Here is a 27,973-nt window from a genome sequence, read left to right as displayed (position 1 = left end):
GCCGGGGCGCCGTCCCCGCTGCGCCGCTCCGCGGGGTAGCCGGCTGAGGCTGCGGCTCCGCGCTCTGCGGCTCCCGCTCCGGCTCTTTCCGCGGCGGGCCGTGTGCCGCAGCCATGTCCCGAAAGCAGGCGGCGAGGAGCCGGCCGGGCAGCGGCGGCCGCAGAGCCGAGGCGGAGCGCAAACGGGACGAGCGAGCGGCGCGCCGGGCGCTGGCCAAGGAGCGGCGGAACCGGCCCGAGCCGGGCGGCAGCAGCTGCGAGGAAGAGTTTGTGAGCTTCGCCAACCAGCTGCAGGCCCTGGGACTGAAACTGCGGGAGGTGCCGGGGGACGGGTGAGGCGGACCGGGAGTGCGGGAGGTGCCGCTGGGGATGCGCAGGGTCGCTTGCCGTGAGGGAAGTAGGGACCGGGCCTCGTGGAACGCTGCAACCGGTGCCCCGAGGGGTGCAGGTGCCCCGGGGCCGGTCTGAGAGGTGACCTCGAGGTGCACCTGTCATGAAGCCGGATGGGAAGGGACCTAGGTCCCGCTCGGTGTCACGCTGGGCCTCCTGGGCGTCCTCGCTTCCTTCCGGACTGGGGTAATGAGGGCGGAGAGCTGAAGGCATCTTCCCATGCCTTGGGTTCCCTAAGCAAAAGGACTTACCCATTGCTTGAGAATCCCGGGCCAGCTCTTTCGGGTAACCCGATATAACACTAGTAGCAGATGGAAAGAGGGAACGGAGGAAGGTAAGGGGAAGGAACTTAATGGAAAGGGGACGTGGGTCCAGGAGCGTGGGGAGAGAGAAGGAAAAGGGTAAAGAAGACAGGAGAAGAAGGGTTAGTAGGTCCGAGGGCGCCTGGTTGCCAAGTGTGTTGTTGCAAGAGGCACTATTAGTGTTTTCTCCTCCGTGAGTGGTCAGGTTGAGCTGCGGGAAGAGTAGATATAGCTGAGGAGCATACAGAGCCAGATGTGGTGGCTCCTGTTTGTAATGCTAGCACTGAGGCAGCGGGGTTGCTATGAGATTGAGACCAGCTTAGGCTGTAAGAGTGAGAGGGTTTCAAAAAAGAAAGAAAGAAAACCAAAGAAACTTCGATAGCCTTAGAAATTGTGGGAGAAAGAATTGCTTTCTTTCTCCCTTCTATTTTTTTTTTCTTTTCTTTCTCACAGTGTAGTCTCGGCTAGCCTGGAACCCCCTGTGTAGACTAGGTTGCCCTTAAACTCACAGCCGCCTGCTGGAATTAAAGGTGCCTGCCTCCACCCACTGCACACAAAAGTGTTTTCCTTCATTTCATACAGTGCTGAAGTGTATTGATCAAGAATTAATCATTCAGCCCCATATGTCTTTCCTGCCTTCAGAGCTTCAGGCAAATTGGATTTTGTTCTGTTCACAGAGTTGGGTACACCTTCCTGCCTAGGTGTTTTTGCTTAAGTTGCAATTAGAATTTAATTGCATTCAGCCACCACTAGAACAGTTCCTGAGTCATAGAAGGCATCTACCACTGCTTCCTGAGTGCTGGGATTAAAGGCATGGGCCATCACCACCCAGCACATTTTTTTTTTTTCATCTTTTTCCTGAAGGAAGGGATAAAAAGTATCAAGGGAGGCCACCTAGCTCCAGCAGAAGCCAGACACTGCTGTAGACATCGAAGAAGCAGCTGAAGCCTGGCCTGGTGGCGCATGCCTTTAATCACAGCACTGGGAAGGCAGAGGCAAGCGTGATCTCTGTGAGTTCGAGGCCAGCTTGGTCTACAAATCGAGCCAGGGTTGTTATGCAGAAAAACCCGGTCTCGAAAAACAGAACAAAACAAATGAAAGGCATCAACTGAATGCAGGGGACCCAGGTGGGACTGGCCTGCACATGACTGGACTGTGTCAGACAAAATGGCTTCTCCATGTCAAAGAATTCTGCTGGGGAAATTGGTACTTCACAGTTGCTCATGAACAGCAGCCGAGGGTCCAGAGTGAGAGTCCTGAGGACCTCCGTGAGGTTGTGGGCAAGCTGGGCAAGTTTGGGAGTATTTACTCTCTCCTTCCCCCAGGAGAGCAGACTTCTTCAGTTACTCCTCACACATGGCTTGAATGGAGTGCTGGAAACCGGTAGACGGCTAAGGTCTAGAAGGGTTCACGGTTGAGAGATGTAACAGTAGGCCACTTATATTCTGGTCTATGACCGCTCTGTATTCTTACAGATTTCTGAGGAATAAACACACACACAAGTGCTGTGTGAGCCAACCTCTGTATTTACAGGAGTGTTCAGGCGCACACCCATTGGCCACCCATGCTTCCAGACAGTAGCTCCCACCCCCTGAGACAGGGTTTCTCTGTGTAGCCCAGGCTGTCCTGGAACTCGCTCTGTAGACCAGGCTGGCCTTGAACTCAAACTTAGATTCACTTTTCTATGCTTCTGAGTGCTGGGATTAAGGGCGTGCCCCACCACGCCCAGTGAGATGGTAGCCTCTTGGAAACTACTGTATACTTGTAAGAGAATGAGAATGAAGAAGGTAAAGATTTTTGTTTTGAATGTATGGACACCCTGAAAGGGTCTCAACAATTTAATTAACTTGGGGAGCAGTTTGACCTATTCTTAGTAACTGATGATAGTGGTACTATTGAAGGAAGTGGCTAACATGCCTTGAAATGTCCAGGAAGACCTTTTCTTACTCAGCCAGCAAAGAGTCAGTGACTTCCATGTGCAAGATGCCTCTCAGAAGACATGCTGGAGCCCTTCAAGAAGGAGCAATACACTGGATGGTGGCGGCACACGACTTTGATTCCAGTACTTGGGAGGCAGAGGCAGGCTGATCTCTGTGAGTTCGAGGCCAGCTTGGGCTACAGAGTGGGTTCCAGGACAGCCAGAGCTACACAGAGAAACCCTGTCTCGAAAACCCAAAATAAAAAGGAGCAGTAGGAGTTCCCAAGAGAACATTCCCGGACGAGTGCCACACAAGGCCTGGAGCGCACCTCACCATTTCTGCCAGCTCCTGTGCCTGTGCGGTGGAATGGGAGCCCAGTTAATAGGAGCAGTAATGTTGGGAAGTGAGAGAGAGGGCAGAGGCTAGCCTACTTCCAGTCTGTTCTTTGGCAGTGTTAGGTGCTTCCTGAAGCCAGCCTGCTGTACAGAGAGCTGTGCTTGGGTGACATTGGTGTTTCCGGGCTGCTGCTCTCACCCATCACTGCGGTGAATGGTGTTTCCATGGACGTGGTGGTTTGGGAAGTGGCACCTGAGTCTTTCTTTCTTTTTTGGTTTTGCAAGATAGGGTTTCTCTGTGTATCCTCGGCTGTCTCGGAACTTTTGTGTAGACAGGCTGGCCTCGAACGAAGAGATCGGATTGCCTCTGTCTCCTAGAATTAAAGGCATGTATGTACTACCACTGTTGTGCCCAGGTCGTAAGACCCCCAAGCAAGACCATCACAGAGCCGATATCTGATGCAAGCACACAGAGGTTTTTAATAACAAAACAAGCAAGCCCGGGGCTTGGTCCTCGAGTCCAACATCCGACACAGCGGTGGAGGAGGACGGCCGGAGCACTCACTTGAAGGGGTTTATATAGGAAAGGTTTACATGCAGCTTGGGATTGGACGAGGGGGCTGGGGTGAGGTGGTTCTTTGAAGTTACTGGCTGAACTATAAGCATGAGGTTACTGATGGCTAACAGGATTCAGGGTATCTACAGAGACATCAATTTTTTACTCCCTATGTCCTGCTTTTGCTGAACCCAGGATATATACATTCAGATTTATTGTCCCAGTCTTATTTTCCCATAAATTCAATTTCTTGTCAGTTGAGTCCCATATCCTGTTTTACCAAATCCAGAATATATCGATTGATTGTTTCAGCCTTACCGTCTCATGAGTTCAACTACTGGTCAGTTCTAAAATTGCTGGTCAGCAAATACCTTTAGAGGGGGTGGGGGGACGTCTCTCAAGAGGGCTACTGATTTTTCCCTTTCACCGCCACCACCCGACTAACAGACTTTTATGCATTAATATTTGCTAAGTAGGCCTGGCGGTGGTGGCACACGCCTTTAATCCCAGCACTCAGGAGGCAGAGCCAGGCGGATCTCTGTGAGTTCGAGGCCAGCCTGGACTACCAAGTGAGCTCCAGGAAAGGCGCAAAGCTACACAGAGAAACCCTGTCTTGAAAAAAAACCAAAAAAAAAAAAAAAAAAAAATTTTGCTAAGTAGTATTAGGTTAAAATATAGTGATATTTTGCTGATATAAAAAATAGTTACAAGTTTCCACTGTTTCTCTTATGTCCTGATTGTAGTTTGGATGGCCTAAGATGGTGACTTGCTGTAGGTGTGTTCCATGTAGCATTCTGTAATCGCTTGTTTTTCTGAACTCAAAGCAGGGCCTTACATCTGTGTATCCCTAAAGCGCAGTGGTTCTCAAGCAGAGATGGTTTTGTCTCCTGGGGGCAATTGGACTGTCTGGAGACATTGTTGGTTGTCACAGCTGGTGAGGAGGGAGGTGGTGTGGGCCTGGCATCTGGCGGGCAGAGGCTAAGGATGTTCCCAAGGACTGGCAGTGAGCAGGACATTTCTGGCAGCACAGAGGGACCCCGGGTGTCAGTAGTGTGGGCATTGAGAGGCCCGGCTGCCCGGCAGGGGTGTGAGTGGACACTCAGGAAACAGCCGGATCTCCTGGAGGCCCTTGGGGCCGTGACTTTGTTCTCACTGACATCTGCGGTGTGTTTGCAGGGCTTCCTAAGGGAACCCAGGTCACTGAAGTGTTTGTTATGTTCCTGCGTCGCCACCTTGTAACCCATCAGAAAAACAAGTCATTACAGAGTTTATGACTTGATGTTAGCGGGCTCAAATAAAGTACGGCAGATGAAAAGTATGTTAGTTGAACATGGGGGTAACTACGGCTAATAGGCAGAGTCATGACTAGAGCGGGGTTGCCCAGGTTTGCATCTTGGTCCCAACACTTCACCCACTCACCATTTTGCTAGCCCTGCTACTAGAATTTTAATTTTAGAAAACGAACATGATGCTTAACAATGGCATTGCTGTTCCCTGGTGACAAGGTGAGCAGGCAGGGTCCTGCCTGTCCCTGGTGTAACCTTCTGTGTCCAGGCACTTCCTCCCCGGTTTTCGCCACTGTATTCTTAGCTCCCTGACATGATGTGGACTGCAGTTTGTTTTATCAGCTTGACAAGCTGATGTCTTTTGAGTACTGAATGAGAGATGGCTTAGCTGGGCAGTTTTAGTGAAGATTGGTTCAGAAAGGGATCGGTAGGTGTGACGTCATTTTGGAAGGGGTCTGGAGTAGTTTGAGAGGTCTGCACCCTGTATTGAGGAGTTGGTCATCAGCTCCACCATTGAGCCGACGGAGGCCCTGAGGAATTTAATATTTGTTTTGAGCCCACCAGCTGGTAAGTGGGCCAGGAGTCCTTATTTGCTGCCTTTCCAGTGGGTGATCTGCAGAGCTGAGGTGTCTCCTCTCCTGGTGAGAGACTGCCGAAGACAGCTGGCACAAGACGCTGTGCGTTAGTTAGGTGAGCTAAGTCTAGCTTTGAAAGACCCTGACCAGCATCTCTGTTTCCACAGCAATTGCCTGTTCCGAGCTCTGGGAGATCAGCTGGAGGGTCATTCCCGGAACCATCTCAGACACCGACAGGAGACGGTTGACTACATGATAAGGCAGCGTGAAGATTTCGAGCCCTTCGTGGAAGATGATGTTCCTTTTGAGAAGCATGGTAGGTTCACTGTGGGACCCTGGGTCCTTCAGGAGCCATGCTGGGTCATCAGCCCACCCCCACCCCACCCCCACCACCCAGGGTTTGCTTATGTAAATTATGCCATTGGCGCAACAAACACTTATTCGCATATTCTGTGAAAGCCCATGCTATGCAGCGGGGAATCTAGATTTGGATGTATGTCTCCTTGAATAAAAGTGATGGCCTTGGTGGGTAAGGGTGTGGCTCAGGGATAGAGTGCTTGCCTCACAGGACTTTAAGGTGCCACACTACCACCTTAAAGAAAAGAAAGAGGAGATGATGATAATTGACAGAGACTTTGACCTCCTGCCAGTGGGATAGGAAATAAGCTGTAAGAGTGCACGCACACAGAATCCACTTTTTAGACTGTGTGCAGGGTGGAGGTCTGGACAGATGCTAGCATTTTGTGGTAGTTCCTTATTGCTTCTTGAAATTTTTATAAAAAGGTGATAGTAAAGCACCCATCTGATAGGATTTTTTGTTGGTTTTTTTTTTTTTTTGGTGAAGATTAACTTAGATAAAAAATTAAATTCTTAAGTTTGCTGTCTGGGGATGATAGTGTGAATTGTCTTCTGTAGTTTTTTTTATTTTAAATAATCATGTATTTATAACTAGAAAAAAGAAATCAGCAAGCCCATGTTAACATCTCATCAAAAACCTAAAAATACACCCTCGCCCCTTTTTGGAAATAGTGTCTTTAAAACATAACTGTGTCAGTACTTAGTTTTGCGTGTGTATATAACCTGACCTTTGATCCTCCCAAGTGTTACACATGCCACCACCCCCAGTCTGTGGGGTCCGGGGTGGAACTCGTGGCCTCTTCATGCTGAGCAAGTGTTCTCCTCACTGAGCTGCATCCCCACGCACAACAGCATCTCCACCACAAGGCTGACATCTGTGTCTTAGCCGGACGAGGGCATGGTCTCTATTTGGAGGACAGTGTGGGGCCCCATTGAGAACGGAGGGGAGCAAGTCTGGGAGGGGAGGCTGGTGAGGAGGCTCTCCGTATGGGCAGTTCCAAGAGGGATGTGAAGGGCCAGTCCCAGAGCAGTTGGAGGGGTAGTTTACTCAGGCAAGGGGACCAGCGTGGCTCACAAGGTCCTGCTTAAGAAGAGCTCCAAGCATGGAGCACGGAGAGGGGGCAGTCTGGAGACACTGCTGTGTCTTCACCGGGAATGGGTACATGGAGCCCTGGCGGGGAGGGTAGTGTGCACCTGTCACTGAGCTCTGGTGGTCCTCTTCCTGGGGTCACTTTTCAAGCAGACGGGCAGTTTCAGAGTTAGCATTTTACAGGTGTGTGTGTGTGTGTGTGTGTGTGTGTGTGTGTGTGTGTGTGTGTGGCAGATTTTGGAGCTTTGTGCTGTTTAAAATGAGACATGTTGCTGGGTGTGCTGGTACACACTTGTCCTAGCACTCAGGAGGCTGAGGCAGGGGGATCAGGAGACTGAAGCCAGCCTGCATAGAAAAAAAAATGAAGAATCTTGTCACTTTTCAGTGTTACTTTGGATGAAGTTCGTGACCTGATTCCACTTGAACACCATTAGGAAAGGTCTTGTAGTGGATTTGGGGTGTACCAGTGTATCAGGACAGGAGCTCAAAGCTCCGGCTGCCAGTGTGATGTCACTTTAGTTGTGCAGTGGAGAGGTGTTTTCTTGAAATGTCACTACATGACTGAGTGCTGATGCATCAAAGTGTGAGCATCAGGGAGATGACAAACGGCTTTGACGGCCGGAGCAGAAATGAAGTACGGCAGGGAGTCTGCACATCCTGGTGTGCTGAGGGTCAGACCCATTGCCTTTACCTCTCCTAACCAGTTACCAGTTTTGAATGTCTGTCTGCCTTAGTATTCTGGAAGTTTCTCAGGGACAAGGTGTTGTGCCTTTGTTCCAGATCCAGCCATACCTGACATTCGGAGGTATTCATATAGTATTTGCTAGTTTAATAAGTGAATGTCTCACTTTACTGGTGAGGACCAAGTGACCGTTGCCCTTGGCTCTACAGGAGTATTCTCATCTTCTAGGCTGTGGCTCTGAAGAATCAGCACCTTCTCTTCCCATCTGTACAAAACCTGGATCAGACCTCGAGCCGTTTGTAATGCCTCATCTGTCTGTCTCCTGTTACTGTTCCTTGTCTCCTGACCTTTTCCTCTGCAGTTCCCTCTTCCCCTTACCTCCTGTGTGCTTAGTTTTTTCTGTCAACTTGACATAACCTGGAGTCACCTGGAATGGAGGTTCCCTCTAACCTCAGTTGAGGGATTGCCTAGATCAGATTGGCCTGTGGTCATGTCTGTTGGGGATTGTCTTGATTGCTAAGTGATGTAGGAGGGCCCAGCCCGCTGTGGGTGGCAGCATGCTAGGCTGGCGGTCCTGAGCTGCATAAGAGAGCTAGCTAAGCATAGGTTGAGCCAGAGACAAGCCAGCAAGCAGCTTGTTTTTTTTGAGCCTGCCTCCAGGTTCCTTCAGTAACAGACTGACCCGGCAGTGTAAGATGAAATAAACCCTCTTCTCTACGTTGCTTTTGGCCATGGTGTTTGTCATAGCAACGGGATGAAACTAGAACATCACTTCTGAAACTCTGGTGTGGTAGCCATTTCACCAGGCACCCTCAGTGCAGTGTGGACTGGCTGTATGTCCCCTTGATCTCTTCAGCCTGTTCGAGATCAGTCCGAGTTGTGACCCAAGTTTGTTTCCCTCCAAAGTCTGTTGCTGGTTCCCACAGACCTGAGGTCTGAGCCTGCACTTTATAGCCCTTCATGATCTGTGGTTTTTAATTTCTCTCCTCTCTTCCGTTTCTTACTGTGTTTTCTCCCTCTATCTCTGCAGTTGGTTCCTGCCACACAGTATAGTCCAGACTCTTGTTGTTTGGAATATCATCCCTTGTTCCTTTGAACTCCTGCTTGGCCTTGGAGCATGTTTAGTAGTCGGCCTAGCAGCTCATCTGATGCACCATGTCCTCCACCCTTCCCTAAACACACACACACACACACACACACACACTGTGTGTTTTTGACTTGAAGCTAAGGTGTGAGGGCACAGCTGTGTAAGATTTCCCTCACCTCTGACACTGCCTGCAAGGTTCAGATTGCCCCACATTGACGGGAGCTGTTCTGACAACAGTGGTTTTGTGGGAAAGGGAACAGACCACAGTCAGCCTCAGGGGAAGACTCAGCCCAGCGCAGTCCGGTCTCCCAAGGTTCCAAGCACAGTGCTTCTTTGTCTTTGGAAAATGTTATGCTCTTGGCATTTCAGTGAGCAGTACACACAGTGCTGTCAACAGGGAAGCCTGCTCCAGCCTCAGAGTCCAGAGTTTGCTTTTTTTCCATTTCTTTTGTGGTAGCATGTAGCTGCTGTATGGTCTGTTAGCAGCTGTGGTCCAGCGCCCATCATGAAGGAGCGACGTGCCCTCCTCCTTTGGAAATTCCAAAGGATTGGCAGTTACTTTACAGAAGCCTGGGGTAAAGGCCAGGTCAACCCTTTGCTGAAGCACCCGGTTTTCAACACTGTCCATATTGTTCTGACAGTAGTCTTCTCCAGGGCAGAGGGACAGAGTGGCCACGAGCCAGGACTGTGGAGTCAGCTGCTGGGGTGAAGCTCAGCTCACCAAGATCAGGCTCTGTGGCCTTCGGCCATCATTAGCTGTCCTCACCTCCGTCTGTTCATCTCTCTGGTGGCGAGTGTGATAATCCTTCCAAGCATTGCTTTGATAATGAAAAGTGATGGTTTCTGAGAAATTATCAGCACTGCTTGACACATGCATGTGCATCGGTTAGTGCAAGCCATTCTCTGGCTGTTGTATATGCCATGTCTGTCGGGCAGATTGGAAGCACGAAGCATTTCCTGAAGGAATTAATCAGCAGATCCTTCTCTGATGATGAGCAACCCTGAGTACAGTCTGCATATTGTTCTCCTCTTAACTCCCTAGACTAACAGCTGGTCACCTTTGCAGATGTGTGTTCTCGCTTCTCACGGCTTGCAGTCACGTAAATACCAATCATGTTTGCATTTGCACTTTCCATCATAAAGACTTCATTTTTCTCTCCTGTTTCCATGCAGTGGCCAGTTTGGCAAAGCCTGGTACTTTTGCTGGCAATGATGCAATTGTAGCCTTTGCAAGAAACCATCAGTTGAATGTGGTGATCCATCAGCTTAATGCCCCTTTGTGGCAGGTAGGTCACCTGTTTAGGAATGTCCTTAAGATGATGGGGCTTGACCTGTGATGCTGAACTCCTAAGAAGAGCTTAGACCATGAGCTAACCAAAGACAGGAATCTTGTGGTGGTTTGGAACTAACCCCAGGCAGGTGCAAATGGAGTCTGGAGTGTGAGTGAAAAGTATTTTATGATCCTGGGATATTACTCAAGAGTCAGCTAAGTGGGTATTTGGGGACAGAGCCTAATGTGGAAATGTGTCAGATAATTTTATTAAACTATCTTAGCATATGAATGTTTAGTACATACAAACTGTATTTTTGAAGTATGCCTTTTCCTGTGGTTTGTATGTGTGTGGTTTTAGGAGTAGAGAAGTGTCAGAAATCCATTATAATGACTGCATTGACTATAATGACTACAGAGTGTTTTTACTCAGCTTTAGTTCCGTGTTTTGCTTTTTTGTACAATAAAGATTTTATAGCAGATGTTTGCTCCAGGCTGAAACAGTTGTTAAGTCACACACTCCTCCACTGTGAAGTATCTGCCCATTCAACTCCTTTTCTTTCTCTGTCTCCTACATTAACCTCACCGGTCAGTTCATCAAACCAAACATTCTAGAGCATGCTGACCAAAGGCTGCTGACTGTGTGCTCACCCTACTCCCCTGTCATCCTCCCAGAATTCACAGGGCTTTGCGTCACTCTGTGGCTCAGCCTCAGACACTGGGCATGTGCTTTCACTGACCCCCTGCTCTACGTCTCTGTTTTGAACTTTTATTTAGAAAGTCAAAACGTTTTAATTGAAGAAAAACTGGGAAGAGTAAGAAAAGCCCCTTGAGGTGGGTGAGAGTCACTGGAGTCTCACTGACTGGAATTAGGGCTGTTAGCATTTTTAGTCAGCGTCCTACCATTCACCCCACACCTGGCCATATGGGGGGGGGTGCCAATCATACATTTTAAACACACGCGCACATGCGCACACAAACACAAACACACACGCTCACACACACACACACACCTGCGTGCGTTAAGGTAATGGCATCTTTTCTTGGTGTGCTGTCAGCCTGCACCCTTTGTAATTCCCTGAGTCATGGCCTGCACTCTTTTCTTTTAAAAAGAGGGTCCAGTTTTTAGAAATATAAATGACACATGCCAGAATTCACCCTTTTCTGGTTTCTATTTCTATGTTTTGATGTGCATGTAACACCACATCAACGTATGGAATAGCTCCACTCTACCAAGAAGTTAGTGCCTGTCGTCACTGCCCACTCATCTTTCCCCAACCTCTGGTAGCTGCTGTTTAATTTTTCCCTTTATTTGTGCTTTTCTGTCACAGAAATGGAAGTCTTCAGCCTTTTGAATCTGGTACAATGTCTTTTTAACAGAGTTACACAGGACAAAGTGACGGAAATACTGGCAGGGCTGGTGAAAACATCTCCCTCAAGGATGCAGTGAGCAGGAGGGAAGCAGGGTCCATGGCCTTGGTCCAGTGCTGCCAGATGTCAGGATAGCAGCGAGAGCAGCCGTGTTCAGGGGGTGCTCTTCAGAGTGATCTGCTCGCCAGGAACACGGTCAGCCCCAGTTCCGGGCGTTTGTTTCTAGTGCACACTGTCAGTGGAGTTGTCAGGACACTTGAGTACACAGTGTGGGGAGCCTGATCTAGAAGGAGAAACCCAGTCAGTGAGGTAGCCGTCTGCTGCTTTCCCTAACGGTAACATTTCTTAATTGCCCTAATTCTTACATTTTTTTCAAATCTGTTTCTGTAGCGTTCTGGTTTATGACTTGCAAAACAGTGGAAGTAATACTCATAACAGGTTTATCCCAGGATCTCCCCTGCCTGGTGGTACAGCCGCTGTTCTGAGCTCTTGCATTAAGAGTTGGCTCAGACTGACCATCGACACCGGAACCTACATCATCTCCTGCATTGGCGTGCAGGACTGTGTGAGCCGGTTCCATGTATTATGTAGCCAGTGACAGGCTTGTTAGGCATGAGCCTATTGCCATGGCTCCTAACAGTTTTGGTGACTCTTCGAGTTGGTTTTCTATTTATAATATCCATATGTTGTTACTAAATATGCTAATGCTTTAGGAACTTTGTCATGTGAAGACAACGTGAAACATTGTCCTCCATCAGTGTCCTTTCTGGGAGACAGTGCTGCTGCTGCTGCTGCGTCTCCTGTCCATCTAGACTCACTGTCTCCTAGACCTGTACGGGCTATTATAGAAGCTTTTGCACTTTCCACACAAGATCTGTGTGATCCCTGCTTGTCCCATGGCTGGCTGTATTTGTGTCGTTTTTTGTTTGTTTGCTTTTTCTTTTTTTTCTTTTGGTTTTTGTTTTGTTTTTCGTTTTTCTGTATAGTCCTGGAACTCATTCTGTAGACCAGACTGGTCTCAAACTCAGAGATCCACCTGTCTCTGCCTCCTGAGTACTGGAATTAAGGGCGTGCGTCACCACCACCTGACTTGCTATTTTTGGATCTTGAATACTGTTAATCTTCATCTCAGATTACTTGTGACTTTTAGTGAAAATAAGGAGGGCTGATGTTTTAGAATTTTAAAGGAAGAACAGTTACCTAGGGGCAGAATCGAAATTAATTTAGTTTCTGGTTTATGGGTGTTTTGGAGGGAATCTACCCAGCTCAGCACTTAAAAGTTTTGTATGCTTTTTTTTGGCATGATTTTAAGGAGTCAGTTCTTGTTGTATCCCAGGGCACTGTTGGGATTTAACACCCTGTGGCCATTGCCCAGAGCTGCTCTGTGTGCGCAGGGCTGTGTGGACAGTGCCCAGGGCTGTGAGGTGTGCACAGGACTGTGAGGTGTGCACAGAGCTGTGAGGTGTGCACAGGGCTGCGTGGACAGTGCCCAGGGCTGTGAGGTGTGCACAGGACTGTGAGGTGTGCACAGAGCTGTGAGGTGTGCGCAGGGCTGTGAGGTGAGCACAGGGCTGTGGGGTGAGCTAGTATGGTTTTACTCTGTGGGATTTTGTCTTGGAACTGGCGCAATGGCAGATTTTGAGATTGTTGGTGCTTATAAGGGAAGAGAGGTGAATTTATTACAGCCAGCAAGCCATGTCAGGCTAGGTTTGTATGGTTCCATTTTAAGGTCTTCCAGAGGGTCTAGAAGCTTCATACTTGACATTTTACTCCTTTTTTCCCCCAATGACAATCTTCAGTCTGTTTAAACTTCCGGCTCAGCAAATCTGCGTCTGCTTCTGGGTCTTCCCATTGGAAGGAGCCTGTGCACTGGCAAGGCCAGGTAGTTAATTTTATCTGACTTCACTGCAGGCCTGTCTCTGGCTTGTTAGTCCCTTCCATATGGAGTCACTCCCATATTGGCAGATGTTACATGGGCACGTGGAAGCCTGCAAGCCTGCAAGGCGGAGAGCTCAGAGACTGTCCTAGCTAGAGTCCCGGTCTGTTGTATAGGGCCCACTGGCCTGGCCTCCTGGTCAGGTCCCAGTCCCCACAGGCCCCACCTTCCAGATCCTCTCTTGTGTCTGCAGATTCGAGGTACGGACAAAAGCAGTGTGAGGGAGCTCCACATCGCCTACCGGTACGGGGAACACTATGACAGCGTCCGGAGGATCAACGACAACTCAGAAGCGCCGGCACATCTTCAGACCGATGTGAGTGACGCCCCAGGTCCTTCTGTTCCTTCTGCTTGCAGACCTGCAGGAGCTGAACACCAGGGACCAGCTGTTGCTGCTGCTAATGAAAAGTTGCCGTCAGGGAGCTGTGGCTCTGATGGATAAAGTGTTTCTGCCGGTGAAACACGGACTGCCTAGCCTGAGGACTCGGGTTTGATCCTAGGAACCCACATAGTGGAAGAAAAGAACCAGCTCGCACAAGATGTCTTCGGACATGCACATGAGATCATGGCATGGGTGTGCACGCACACACTCGTGTGCACACACACATAAATATAAAAAGCTAAATGTTTTTTGTATTTCTTTTTAGTGAGGTGAGAGACAGTTGCTTGTTGTCCCTTTTCCTTCCTCCAGTAGGCACCTATGGTTTAGGTGTATATACAATCTGTACCATGTGTGTGCCTGGTGCCCTTGGAAGCCAAAAGAGGGCATTGGATTTCCTGGAACTGGAGTTACAGATGGTTGTGAGTGTCCATGTGGGTGCTGGGAATTGAACCTGGATACTCTGGAAGAGCAGTCAGTGCTCTTAACTGTTCAGCCTCCTGCCTTTTTTTGAGACAGGGTTTCATATAGCCCAAGCTGACCTTGAGTTTTGTATATAGCTGAGGATGTGAACTTCTGATTCTCCTGCTTCTACCTCCCAAGTGCTCAGATTATGGACACATGCCCCCATGTCTGTTCTGTGCTTTGCCAAGGATTGAACCCAGGGCTTTGTATATGCTGGACAACTATTCTATCAACTGAATTACATTCAGAGGCCCTTAATTGGAATCGTACTGGATTAATTAAAGAAAAATTGCTGTCTGTATGACTTAAGTGGTCCTAGCCAGGACCCGGTGAGCTTTGTTGATGGATGTAAGCTCTGTGGGAGTGTTCTCTTCAGATGGCGCTTGCTTTTTTTTTTTTTTTTTTTTTTTTTTTTCTTGGCTTTTATTCTTAGATATTTTGTGTTTGTTCCTGTTATAAGAAGTGGACCTTTTCTCTTCATATTTCCTAGCTGGTTATCATTTGGATGAAACCTCTTGATATACACCCAGAGATCCTATAGAATTCTCTCTCTTACACACTGAGATCAAAGCCACCTACCGTGAAGTGAATCACTTCACATGTAGTATCTGCTGCAGCTGGGGCACCCCAGGCTTCCTTGACCATGTCCTCTTGGTTCCAAAACCGTCACACCTGGCTCTGGACATTGCTGTGAATGGAATCATGTATTTGATCTTTGCGGCCTGGCCCTTTTCACTTAGCATAGTGTTTTTGGGAGTCAGCCATATTGTAGTGTGTGTCAGTACTTTTTAATGGTATTTCCTGGTGTGGGTGTATCACACACACTCTTAGTTACTTTTCTTTTGCTGTGATGAAACACCATGACCAAGGCAATGTATAAAGCAAAGTGTTTAGTCTGGGGCTTAGAGTCCATGCTAACCACGGGTTAGAGTCCACAGTGGCAAAGCAAAGACATGGCAGCAGGAACAGCTGAGAGCTCACCTCTTGATGGGCAGATAGGAGGGGGAGAGAGAGAGACACGTCTCTCAGGTGAGAGTTGGATACTTGTGTTTTTCAAGGCTAGCATTTTAAGTTCAGTAGCTTGGCAGGTGTGAACACGGGGACCTCTTCTGTACTCAGCAAGCAGAGGCAGACAGATGTGTGCTGTCAGGCACGGCCATGATTGCCCAAGTACTGCTGTCTAAATACCCTGGGTCCTTGCTGCTCTTCTTCCTGAGTGGTTCCTCTCAGCTCTGTACTCAGGGCTGTCCCGGATTCTCAGTGTGGGTGAATCTAGCCACTGCTCTGCTTTTGAGGTTGTTCCTAGAATTCTTCCTCCTGTGTTTGGATGGTTTGTGATTCAGGTGTCTTTCTGTGTTAGAGAGCTGAGTGGAATTTGCTGGAGCCCATGGTTCCTATGCTGTTTCTTTTAGTTCCAGATGCTACATCAAGATGGAGCAAATAAAAAAGAAAAGATCAAGACAAAAGGGGTCGACTTTGAAGATGGCCCACGAGATGAAGTGGAAGATGCTGTCCAGAAAGTTGGCAATGCGACTGGATGCTCAGTTAGTATCCTCCTCCCCCATGCCTCACAGCTGGATGCTCAGTTAGTATCCTCCCCCAGCCATGCCTCACAGCTGGATGCTCAGTTAGTATCCCCCCCCATGCCTCACAGCTGGATGCTCAGTTAGTATCCTCCCCCAGCCATGCCTCACAGCTGGATGCTCAGTTAGTATCCTTCCCCAGCCATGCCTCACAGCTGGATGCTCAGTTAGTATCCTCCCCCCATGCCTCACAGCTGGATGCTCAGTTAGTATCCTCCTCCCCTATGCCTCACAGCTGGATGCTCAGTTAGTATCCTCCTCCCAGCCATGCCTCACAGCTGGATGCTCAGTATCCTCCCCCATGCCATGCTTCCAGTTAGTATCCTCCCCATGCCTCACAGCTGGATGCTCAGTTAGTATCCTCCCCCCCATGCCTCACAGCTGGATGCTCAGTTAGTATCCTCCCCCAGCCATGCCTCCATGCCTCAACATGCCATGCTACAGGATGCTCAGTTAGTATCCTCCCCTCCCACTGACCATGCTCATGCCTCACAGCTGGATCCAGTGCCCCTCCAGCTCCACTATGCTCATCCTCCCCCCATGCCTCACAGCTGGATGCTCAGTTAGTATCCTCCCCCCCATGCCTCACAGCTGGATGCTCAGTTAGTATCCTCCTCCCCATGCCTCACAGCTGGATGCTCAGTTAGTATCCTCCTCCCAGCCATGCCTCACAGCTGGATGCTCAGTTAGTATCCTCCCCCCTCCGCTGTCTCATTGTATCCTCCCCCATGCCTCACAGCTGGATGCTCAGTTAGTATCCTCCCCTCCCACGCTCCAGTCCCCCCCATGCCTCACAGCTGGATGCTCAGTTAGTATCCTCCTCCCCATGCCTCACAGCTGGATGCTCAGTTAGTATCCTCCCCCCCATGCCTCACAGCTGGATGCTCAGTTAGTATCCTCCCCCAGCCATGCCTCACAGCTGGATGCTCAGTTAGTATCCTCCTCCCCCATGCCTCACAGCTGGATGCTCAGTTAGTATCCTCCCCCAGCCATGCCTCACAGCTGGATGCTCAGTTAGTATCCTCCTCCCCCATGCCTCACAGCTGGATGCTCAGTTAGTATCCTCCTCCCAGCCATGCCTCACAGCTGGATGCTCAGTTAGTATCCTCCTCCCCCATGCCTCACAGCTGGATGCTCAGTTAGTATCCTCCTCCCCCATGCCTCACAGCTGGATGCTCAGTTAGTATCCTCCTCCCCCATGCCTCACAGCTGGATGCTCAGTTAGTATCCTCCTCCCAGCCATGCCTCACAGCTGGATGCTCAGTTAGTATCCTCCTCCCCCATGCCTCACAGCTGGATGCTCAGTTAGTATCCTCCTCCCCCATGCCTCACAGCTGGATGCTCAGTTAGTATCCTCCCCCCCATGCCTCACAGCTGGATGCTCAGTTAGTATCCTCCTCCCCCATGCCTCACAGCTGGATGCTCAGTTAGTATCCTCCCCCCCATGCCTCACAGCTGGATGCTCAGTTAGTATCCTCCTCCCAGCCATGCCTCACAGCTGGATGCTCAGTTAGTATCCTCCCCCCCATGCCTCACAGCTGGATGCTCAGTTAGTATCCTCCTCCCCCATGCCTCACAGCTGGATGCTCAGTTAGTATCCTCCTCCCCCATGCCTCACAGCTGGATGCTCAGTTAGTATCCTCCTCCCCCATGCCTCACAGCTGGATGCTCAGTTAGTATCCTCCTCCCCCATGCCTCACAGCTGGATGCTCAGTTAGTATCCTCCCCCCCATGCCTCACAGCTGGATGCTCAGTTAGTATCCTCCTCCCCCATGCCTCACAGCTGGATGCTCAGTTAGTATCCTCCTCCCAGCCATGCCTCACAGCTGGATGCTCAGTTAGTATCCTCCTCCCCCATGCCTCACAGCTGGATGCTCAGTTAGTATCCTCCCCCCCATGCCTCACAGCTGGATGCTCAGTTAGTATCCTCCCCCCATGCCTCACAGCTGGATGCTCAGTTAGTATCCTCCTCCCCCATGGCTGGATGCTCAGTATCTTCTGCCAAGCTGCTCACCTCCCCCATGCTACAGCTGGATGCTCAGTTAGTCCCTCCCCCATGCCTCACAGCTGGATGCTCAGTTAGTATCCTCCCCCCCATGCCTCACAGCTGGATGCTCAGTTAGTATCCTCCCCCACCCATGCCTCACAGCTGGATGCTCAGTTAGTATCCTCCCCCCCATGCCTCACAGCTGGATGCTCAGTATCCTCCCCCAGCCATGCTCACAGCTGGATGTGCGCTCACAGCTGGATGCTCAGTTAGTATCCTCCCCCCCATGCTCACAGCTGGATGCTCAGTTATATCCTCCCCCATGCCTCTCTTCCTCCTCCCCCATGCCTCACAGCTGGATGCTCTGTTAGTATCCTTCCCCAGCATAGCAGGTGCTGCCATGCCATAGATGGCCTGCCAGAGGCCCAAGAGAGTGGGGAGCTGTTAATTAATTTCCCTTGTTTGCTGGATTTCACCCATCAATGCTCAAAATCCTAAGGAGTGGGTTTAATTTTTTCTGAGAGAAATTTGCCCTAGTAAAGGTGTAGCTTTATAAAGAGAATTTATTTATAAATGCATTGGAATGCCTACTGCATGTGATGGCCTTGTTTGAAATTATGTTTCTTGGTGGTTAAGGTCTTGGAGCCTCGTCAGTTCCTCTGTTGGTGTTTGTGTGTATCAGGCTGCTGAAGCAGAGCTCGTGAGTGTGACACATTCAGAGTCTTGAGTGTCTCTCTGCTTCTTCAACAGGATTTTAACTTAATAGTTCAGAACCTGGAAGCTGAAAATTACAATATTGACTCTGCAATAATCGCCATGCTTCAGATGAACCAGGGGGAAGGAAACAGTAAGTTCACAATCTAGATTGTGAATAAGCTTCAAGTGGTATGCTGGTGCCGCCCTCCAGCTGGTATGCACAGGCTCCATGATTGCTATAGTGTCCACACTGCGCATCCGCCAGTCATGACATGAGCAACACTGCCTCAGTTTGTGCTGCACAGTGTGGTGGAATGTGCATGTGCAGGATGAGATGGGCCTGCATGGTGTGTGAGTTTTAGTTACTTTAAATCTTAGCAGCCATGTGTGGCTGTGGCCACTGTATTGGACAGTGTAGGGTTAGGTCATGTTTTGTTCTAGATTTGGGATACAAATGAATGCTTTATCCCTAAAAATTCTTTTTAAAGTTCATCAGAGAACAAACACTGCTGGCAGAAGTTGGCTGTGAGCCTTGGAGCCAGCCAGAGGCTCCAGATGCTTCCTGCATCCTTCCGACCATTGACTTGAGAGTTGAGTTCCATCTCAAGGGATCTGGGGACCCGGGGATCCTGCAGTCATGTAACTGTGGTTGCTTTGTGTAACTGTTGGTTCTTGGCTTTAACAAAATGCCTTTCTTTGGAAGATGTGGAGGAGAACCTTGAGCCCAGTGCCCAGGTGTCGAAGCAGTGTGACCCTTCATTGGAGGAGGCAGGCAGCGGCTCCAGTCTCATGGAAGGCCAGACAGAAAACGGTACAGCCCAGGCCAGACCTAGTGAAGAGAAAAGAGCAAATAAAAGCCAGATCCTAAAGGTACGGTGTGGTTGGGAGGCACGGACACTGTGGGGGTCCTATAGCAAGGGTGGGGGCTGACTTTCACCCTAGTGTGCCTGGTGTATATAAAAGTAGGTTATTGTAAGCATCTGGGTGGGGGGCGCACTAAGCATACTAAGATGCAGAGGGAAGACTTGGCTTGTCCCACAGTCACAATAGTCAGTAGCCCTGTGTACAGATGCATAGCTGCCTTCTCCCTTCTCATGTGACTGTCAAGGGTGCGAGTGTCTTTGTGTCATCTGTAGTAAACAACTTGGTGTGTAAATCTTTGAATGTTTTTTTTGCATGGTGTCCCCGGTGAAATGGAGAGCATGTCTCTAGAGCGGCTTCAGGCTCTTGGTGACTTGTCAGGTGTACACCTCCATCCCTGCCCCGACTCCCACCAGTGGACAGGATGTCACTCGTTTACCCCGTTAGAAACTCATCTTAAAGGCAGATGTTTTGGGCTAGACCACCACCTAATGTGAGGGAAGTGATGCACAATCTGAGAACTTTATTGCCCTTACCTAGAGTCTTAAATGATGGGGAAAGTGTCTCCAGTCCCCTGCGGTTGTCGTCGGTGGCTGGACTTGGCACTGTCTTGGTGGGCATTTGGGCTGTTTTAGGAAGAGGATTGATTTTACTTGATGCTTCAGAAAGGAAACATACATTTCAAAGGATATTTGAACAGTAATGGAAGAGGAATCCTTTAGTCTCCTGGGCTGGTTTTCTCTGTTCATGCTGAAAGCATTCTGGGCCTTGTGCTCATCAGCCCTAGTGACCCCCACGGCTGCCGGCTCTTCCAGGTCACAAACAAGCAGCGGAGGGAGCAGCAGCGGCTGGAGAAGAAGAGACGGCAGGAGGAGAGGCACCGTCACAAAGCCCTGGAGAGCAGGGACAGCCACAGGGACGCCAGCAGGAGCGAAGCAGATGCGAACACACAGGTCACCTTGGTGAAGACCTTTGCTGCCCTGAACATCTGACTCTCGGGCCCCCAGAGGTGGGGGATGAACGCTACGGCCCAGGTGTCCCAGCCAGGTGGCCTCCGACAGCACCCACACACGAGCCCACAGGAGTCGGTGTCCTTCAAGCTGCCTCTTGTGTCTTGAGTTTGTCAGTGTTTTGTTGGGTGACAGTAGGTGAAGCCACCCGCCTTCTGGAGCACAAAGTACTGAGTCCTCGGTGGGTCATGGGGCAGAGGTGGCTTTGGAGCAAGGCTTTATTTGCCCTGCAGTTCAGAGCATGGTGATTCTAGGCTCTTCCTTGACGTGTGGCGTGGGTTTGCTGTAATTATTCTTGAAGTCGTTTAGCACAATCATTAGAAATCCAGTGACAACTTCCTTTGTTTCTCTCATTTTCAAGCAGGGATGCACGTCTTGGTTTACCAGCTCAAGAGTGTGTTGAGATAGGATTTGCTTCTGATCCAGGTTACTTGGGCATCCCAGTGATAGGATGGGGCGGGCGGCTCGCAGCAGTCAGGGACATCAACTGCACCTTCCTTCCGTCTGTCTCTGGTATCACCTCAGAGGGAGTGGCTGCCCTTCCCACTCCAGCCGTGTGCTGTGTGTCCCTGGCTGTGGGTGAGCCTGGGTTTTGTGGGGAGCTCCACGGTGCAGCAGAGTTTGGGATGTTTGTCTGGGCGGTTAGGAGATGGTATGGCCCTGCTTGTGGCATACCTCTGAACTCTGATGTGCAGGGCTGAGTCCATAACTGGGGGCTGGGAGGGGATCTGAGGTTTTTCCTCGGAAGAATCTAAAGACAGCTTCTATGGGAGAAGTCTCCAGGATGAAGTTTTCCATACTTGAATTTTAATAACTATGTGGGGTTTTTTGATATGCTAGACTCAGAAAGATGCCTACAGAGAAATAGCTGCTCATTTGATCTTACAGGTTGCTAAATTTTCTTTTTTTTTTATTTAAAACTCAGCACATTTTATTATAGGCAATCGAGGATGTCCACAGTATACATACTCTCCCAACAGTAGGCTTTCATTTTTAGTACCAGAAGAAACCTTATCTTACATATGGACAAAGGCAAAAAAGTCTGACATCCAGGCTATAGAAACAGCAGCGAGAACAGTTCAAGCAGGTTCTGGTATAAAAGTAGACTTTCTTGGGCTGCCTTTCGGCTCTGAGTATATCCACCAGCTCAGGACAAAGTAGCATAAATTTGTCTTTAAGTATTCTCAGTTCCTCATAGCATTCCAGAGGTGCGGGGTACTTCTCATGGGTCAGCTTGCTCAGCTTGGCTGTGTGACATAGAAGGTTCTTCAGGACAAGCAGAGAGATGTTATTATTACAAAAATTGACCCTAGTAAGCTGGGAGCATTGGCTCAGGGAAGGTGCTAAATTTTCTTAACATGTGAAAATGAAATCCCACAGCATAGCTGGGCATGGTGGCTCAAGCCTTATATCCCAGCACTCAAGCAGAGGCAGGATTGCTGCAAGGTTGAGGCTAGCCTGGGCTATATAGTGAGTTCCAGGCTAGCCAGGGTTAGAATAAAAGTCCCCATTTCACTCCCTACCTAAGGGAGAAAAATCCAGGATACAGCATGTATCCTGTATTTGATTATTTGGGTTTTCAGTACTGGGGAAGTACTTGGTGGCTGAGGCTGCTAAGCTAGATTACAGGGGAGTAGAGGGGAGAGGCCTGTGCTGCCAGAGGCCTTTGGACGACTCGGTTCTGAAGCACCTTCAAGTAGGGAGAGGTGCTGTTCCCCAGGCTGGGGTATATGAATGTTTACTTCAAACTGTCATGTGTCGGGTGGACAATCAGGACGAAAGTCTCTGCCTTCTGGGAGCCTGGTGTTCAGACTAACGCTGTCTGCTGGGTCAAGAGAGAAGTTACTTGTTGTCACTAGAGGTAAAAGGAAAACAAAGACACAGACACCACTCACAGCTTGTGAGTTCATCCCGTTGTCTTTTCAGCAGACTGCTTACTTCCTCAGTTAATGTTGTCCTTCAGTTTTCCATTTGTTTGGCTTTGGGACTTTGTGTTTGGAACCCCAGAAGTCTCCTGGAATCTCTCCCGGGATGCTGGGTTACTTCCTGCGTACAGGACATTGCAGTGGTGTGCAGATTTACAGACTACATGGCATTTTTTTCCTCCTCAGCTGGAGCCTCAGGCCTCAGTCCCAGAAAGGGGAGGTGGTGGCTGCCATGCCCTAAGGGATAGGAGCCAGGCTGGCTCTGGGAGCCAGTGTTCTCTGGGGACACCCAGGACAGGGTCTGGGTTGGCTGAACTCATCTGAATGAAAGCTCTGTTCCTGCTTTGTACTGCCTGAGTGCAGGATGCCAGGTCCTTGCAGAAAGGTTAGGTTGTTTACCAAACCCAGGGTTGGAAGTCAGAAGTGGCAGACCTGGCCTAGCAGGCTCAGAGGTAGAGACTTGCCTAGTGTGTGGGAAGCCCTGGGTTCCGTCCCCAGCACTTGAAAAGCCAGGCTGCGGCTAGCTAGCTCTCAGTAGCCCCTTGGGTACTCAGGAGCTGCTGTTTGCCTGGCTGGGGACGGTCTCTGGTGTCAGCTGCTGTGGGGCTTGTTAAAGAGTGCTTTTATTTACAGACACCCTTGAGTTCTGAGCTCCCTGCTGCCCCCTGGTGGTGGCTGTGCAGTCTTTCCGGATCACAGTGGCAGTGTCTTCAAAGCACTTTCCTTTTGTCACCGGCCACATTTTCATTGGTGTTTCTTTAACGTGCTGGTTATTGAAAGTGGGGTGCCTGCCCCCAGCTTCAGTGTGTTGTCCAGCTCAGGCTCTGAATGAGACTTCGCTGCCCCAGTCACATTCAGAGAGGTGGGGGGGGGGCGCTCTAGGCATCACCACTTTAGTGGGCACCTGACAGTTACCTCATTGGCAGCCAAACTGAGCCCCAGTACGGTGAGCTTCAGGGTGATGACGGTTAACACTTCCTCCAGTCCACGTCCTCACAGGGAAACTGTTCTGGGAAGGGAACATGCCAGCCTCAGGCTGTGTCTCAGCTGCTACCTGAGAATGTCATGGTCCCTCATTGTGGGGGCACAAAGGAAAGCCACAGTGTTCATGGCAGTTCACTGCCTTATAAACTCTGTGGAGAGGTTCTCTAGATTTTAAGAATAATTTTTTTAAGGTCAAAATAGGAAAAAAAAAAAAACAACAACAACAAACAAAACAAAAACCAACTGATGGCAGCAACACTTTTGCCCTGGAGGCGGATTAATTAAAACAACCCAGCCCAACTTCTAGACAGTGCAGCCCACCAGGAGATCGTGCCAGGAATGCATAGGCTCATTTGGGTTTTCAACAGAACATCTACCTTCGGGGAGCAGAGTCTGCTCTGCTCGGCGACTGTGGCGGGAAGAAGAATCTGAAATGTCCACCAGGGCTGCCTGTAGTTTGTCCTGTCAGCTCTGGAAACACGTCAGCCCCGTTTTGATTGTGAAAGTGAGGTGGGCTGACCTCGCAGAGCAGCTGGAGTAGGGCTCAGCGGGGAGCCTTCTGGAGCTCTGGCCATTACTCTGCTTCCCTGGGGAGCAGAGCAGGGGGAACTGCTGGGGCAGGGCTGGGACAGTGGCTGAGGTTCCCTGGAAGTGTCCGGTGACCTCTGCCAGTGGACTGCACTCAGAGACTGCACTTCACGTTCGGAGGAACTACTTTCTGCCTGGGTTTTACCAGGACAACACAGCACCCTTTTTTTTTTAACCTCTGAAATGTTTAGCTCAGACATCCGGCTGGGTAGAGGAAACCAGGATTCCCCAGAAAGAGTGAGTGGACTCACCCTGAGCAGGGTGTGAGCAGAAAGGAGGAGCCTCCCAAGAGTTGTGGCCTTGGTGGCCTGTCTGGAGCCCCATGTGGGCATGCAGCTCTGACCTCTGGGCCCAGGCCGGGTACAGGGCTTCAGTCTTGTCCTTCCCTTCACCTGCTCTGTGCTTCCTTTCCCCTGAAGGTTGGGGGTTGCTTACACCCAGCATTGCCCCACCAGTCCAAGAGGCACTTTTACAGGAGCATGTCCCTTATCCACAGATCTACCGTGTCCAAGGTCATTGTTGAGTTGAAGTTAGAGCTGCGTATTTAGATTCTAAAAGTTGAGTGCTGGGCTCAGTTGATCGTTCCTGCTGAATGGAGGCAATACCATGCCTCTGTCCTAAGTGGGAGTGCTGGGTGTGAGACTCGGAGAGAGCTGTGTCCTGGGACAGCCTGGCCCTCTGTCCCAGGTAGAGTTCTGACAGTTTCTTCAGCTGGTTCTTTCTAGAGTCTCTCTGTTTTGTATAGCTCAGTTGAAATGTTGATCTCCTCACGGTCACTGGAGAAGGCTGATAGCCGTGTAGAGGATACTCTCCACATAGCTGCACACTTGCACAGTGAGTTTATGTAAGCAGGGCATACCTGCAACCCAGGGCTCCTTTTTCTCTGTCCTGAGCCTTTGGGGTCTGGCTCAGATCCTTCCTTGCACATGAGCATCCTGCAGGCCCCCCGTTTCGACCACCCCAACAGTCAGTGAAATTCATCAGCCCTCTGCCTGTGGTTTGAGCCCTGACAGCCCTCTGTTGAAACCTGAGCCCTGCTGGTGTGGGGCTCTTTAAGTCTTCCTATTCTTGGGGCTCATTTTCCATGGTGGCTACCTCCCCAGCATCCCTCACTAAGCACTAAGCTAGGAGAAGGGGAGACAAGGGCCTTGGGTCAGGCTCAACACCCACCACCTTGCTCTCTATCCTGAGTGCTGGTGTTTGTCGGTCCCTCTAGAAAGAGGGCCAGTGTGTCTGCCTTCTCCGTTTTCTAATTGCACTGTCTTTGTTCTGGCTTCAGTCTAGAGACATCTAAGCTCTTCTTGGGGTCATGACCCATAGACTTAGTAAGTCTGCCTTAGCTGTGGAGCACAGAGGTGAGAACTAATTGTTTTCTGGTGTCTGGAGCCCATTTCCCCTAGGCTGTCTCTTTACACAGATTGTGTTCATCTGAATCATTTTATATTTTATTTACCAAAGTACTGTACTTGGCTATTTGCAGTGTTTTAAGAACCAAATGTTTTTTGTGTTTTTGATCTTCTACACTTGGTGCACTAGAAGCCGCAGAGACGTGCCACTTTATCTTTGAAATGGATTTTGTATACCAATAAATTCTAGTTTAAAAGCAGAGTTCAGGTCGGTTGGTTTTTGCTTGCTTGCTTGCTGCCTGGGAGTGTTTGAAGCATGCACTCTGCCGTGGAGCTGCATCCCTGACTTGGTTGTTCTCACCAGTGTCCGACCACCACTTTGAGAGGGACTGAGAAGCATGTTGGGAAGTGTCCTTTCCAGAGACCTTTGTGTGGGGGTTGTAGGTGCTTAGACTAGGGGTTCCACCTGGGTGGTCATTTGGGACCCGGCAGAGGTAGCATGGATGCAGTATGGCCATCTCATGGCCGGGCAGACCATTGTGAAGACCTACCTGGCAGCTGGGTGGTGGCGCACACCTTTAATCCCAGCACCAAGGGGGCTGAGGCAGGTGGATCTCTGTGAGTTTGAGGCCAGCCTGGTCTACAGGGTGAGTTCCAGGACAGCCAAGGCTGTTGCACAGAGAAACCCTGTCTCGAAAAAACAAAGACAAAAACAAACAAAAGAACTACTGGCACCGCAAAACATGTCTGATAAGCAGCATGCCACCTTGAGAATTAAACCCTGCAAGACACCACCAGCATGGCTTCCTCTTGTACTGCCCTTCAGGGCACTCAAACAGTCTACGTGCCTTGTTCAACAGAATTCATCAGTTGCCCTGTTCTGATTCAGCTTTGGCTGGGCTGCTTGGGAATGTCTGCTCTTAGACCACACTGATGCAGATTGAGAGCTTTGGGCTTAGGAGGATGGAAACTAGTCCAACTGCTTCGTAGATTCTGGCTCTGCAGAAGGAAATGGCTCTGGTCATGGTAGAGGGGTTTGGGTGTTCTGTTTGTGTTCAGTTTTGTCCTGGTCAGGGTTTCTATTGCTGTGAAGAGACACCATGACCATGGCAACTCTTATAAGGAAAACATTTAATTGGGGTGGCTCGCTTACAATTTCAGAGGTTCAGTCCATCATCATCATGGCGGGAAGCATGGCCGCTGGGAGTATGGTAGCTTCTAGGCAGACATGGTGCTGGCTACATATTGATCAGAAGGCAGAAGAAGGTGGTCTGTGTCACTGGATGTGGCTTGAGCATATATGAAACCTCAGAGTCCACACCCACACTTCCTCCAAGACCACACCTACTTCAATAAAGCCACCCTTACAGTGCCACTCCCTATGAGCTTATAGGGGCCAGCATACATTGAAACCACCACAAGATTAGTCACCCATCCAAACATCTGAGAAGCCGTCCTACAGTGACATACTCTCTAGGTCTTTGAAAACCACCGGGGACCCTGTTTGCCAAAGGCTTCCAATGTGGGGATGAAAGCAGACATAACCGTGACCCAGGAGAACGTGTGGAGTGGTAGCTCAGTTGAGAGTGTGCTTGCCTTGAAAGCATGAAGCCCTGGGTTCCATCCCAGCACCACATAAAGGATATGGAGGTGCATGTAGAATAATCCCAGCACTTGGGAGGTAGAGGAGAATCAGGAGTTCAAGGTCAGCCTGGGCTATATGAGGCCCTGTCTCAAAAACAAAATAGCAAAGGAACCCAAACACACAAAACCAAACGTGACCTATAGAAAGGCTGACCAGATAGCTCAGGAATTGAAATTGAGGGAAGCTTTCTGTTTTTGCAGGAGAGGGGAGGTAGATACAGAAATAGGGAAAGTGTTCTGTAGCAAAGGACCAGTGTAAACCAAGCCCCGAGTGGGGAAACAGCTTTTAGGGTAGGGCTTATCTAGAATACATGGCAAGTTTGGAGGGAGACTGGAAACATTTTGTCAAACGCTTCTTGGCAGACCAGTGCTGTGCTGCTTCCAGGGTGAGGTCTAAAGAGGAGCATGCTTAGGTCCAGCTGGGCTGTATGTTGGGGGTGTGCCCTTAGCTCTCCTGCATCGTGTTCTGGGGATGTGGCAGGTGGCAGCCCTCCAGGAGAACTCCCACAGCATCTCTTCTGGCAGCTTCACCTGTCTGCCTTGGGGACATCAGCTCAAAGGCATTGAAGGCTAAAGGCTCTCAAATATGCATCCACTTTAAGTTCTTGCCCCCATGGTAGGGAGCCAAGGGGCTAGCCAAGTGAATTGGTGTGGTATTTACCAACAGCATACGGTGCCTGTTTCCACAAACCATTCCAACTGAAGCAGGCATTTAGAAGCTGCCTTTGCTAAGAGCACTGACTCTAAAACTGGGGCTCAGAGGCAGCTGAAAACTCAGCATCCCTGCCTTCATTTGGTGTCTGTCCCTTGACTCTGGCTCAGACTCCTGCTTGACTCTGCAGGGACCAGTCGGTTTCTGCGGTGTGTCTGTCTGCCTAAACCTGTCTCATCTCCCTTCAAGACCAAAAGGCCACTGTCTAGACCTGCAGTCACCTTGGATTCCAGGAAGAACAAAGCGTGCAGGACATAGAACTCAAAGGATGATGTCCCTGTAGAGGCTGCAGCCTAAAGTAGGTCATCCTGTAGAGACCAGATTGGACCCTTGGTGATAGCAGGAATTAACAGATTCAGGACCAGAACTGAGGCCATGATGGGTAGGCCCACACCTTAAACCAGCACTGCTCACACATGCCTCTTGCCTCCTGCCCTAATTATTCCTCTGTTTAAATGTCAAGCTCTTATCAGCATTCCGGAGATCAGTGTGGGATCATGAGGCCTCCACTCTGTTCCTCTTCCCAGGCTGTTATTTAAATCTCCTCTCAGCTCTTTGGCATTCTGTTTTGGGCTTTTTGTTGTTGTTGTTGTTTTGTTGTTTGTTTGTGGGTTTTTTGTTTTGTTTCGTTTTGGTTT

At 49.8% G+C, this 27,973-nt stretch overlaps 1 protein-coding gene across 2 annotated transcripts; it reads left to right on the top strand.

Annotated features, from left to right (window-relative positions):
* Otud3 (OTU deubiquitinase 3) lies at positions 1 to 25,241 on the top strand. Of its 2 annotated transcripts, XM_028875295.2 has the most exons (8): positions 1 to 331; positions 5,530 to 5,678; positions 9,752 to 9,864; positions 13,349 to 13,471; positions 15,412 to 15,543; positions 18,320 to 18,416; positions 18,969 to 19,135; positions 19,942 to 25,241. In XM_028875295.2, exons 1-8 carry the CDS (start codon positions 114 to 116, stop codon positions 20,116 to 20,118), a joined length of 1,176 nt encoding a protein of 391 aa, XP_028731128.1. In that variant the 5' UTR covers positions 1 to 113; the 3' UTR covers positions 20,119 to 25,241. The 2 variants fall into 2 exon arrangements, with proteins under 2 accessions (XP_028731128.1, XP_037059024.1); XM_037203129.1 differs by lacking the exons at positions 1 to 331; positions 9,752 to 9,864 and having other exon boundaries at positions 5,562 to 5,678.
* Positions 25,242 to 27,973: the final 2,732 nt, after the last annotated feature.

Source organism: Peromyscus leucopus, chromosome 2 (assembly GCF_004664715.2).
Source record: "Peromyscus leucopus breed LL Stock chromosome 2, UCI_PerLeu_2.1, whole genome shotgun sequence".
NCBI classification, from domain to species: domain Eukaryota; kingdom Metazoa; phylum Chordata; class Mammalia; order Rodentia; family Cricetidae; genus Peromyscus; species Peromyscus leucopus.
Note: the sequence above shows the minus strand (reverse complement) of the source record. Positions and strands in the feature narration are given on the sequence as shown.

Excerpts from the sequence above, each read along its gene's own strand:
- Otud3 (XM_028875295.2), top strand. The coding sequence starts at position 114 with ATGTCCCGAAAGCAGGCGGCGAGGAGCCGGCCGGGCAGCGGCGGCCGC. Across the intron at positions 13,472-15,411 it reads CGGCACATCTTCAGACCGAT|TTCCAGATGCTACATCAAGA; the intron begins GTGAGTGACGCC and ends TGTTTCTTTTAG. Across the intron at positions 19,136-19,941 it reads ATAAAAGCCAGATCCTAAAG|GTCACAAACAAGCAGCGGAG; the intron begins GTACGGTGTGGT and ends CGGCTCTTCCAG.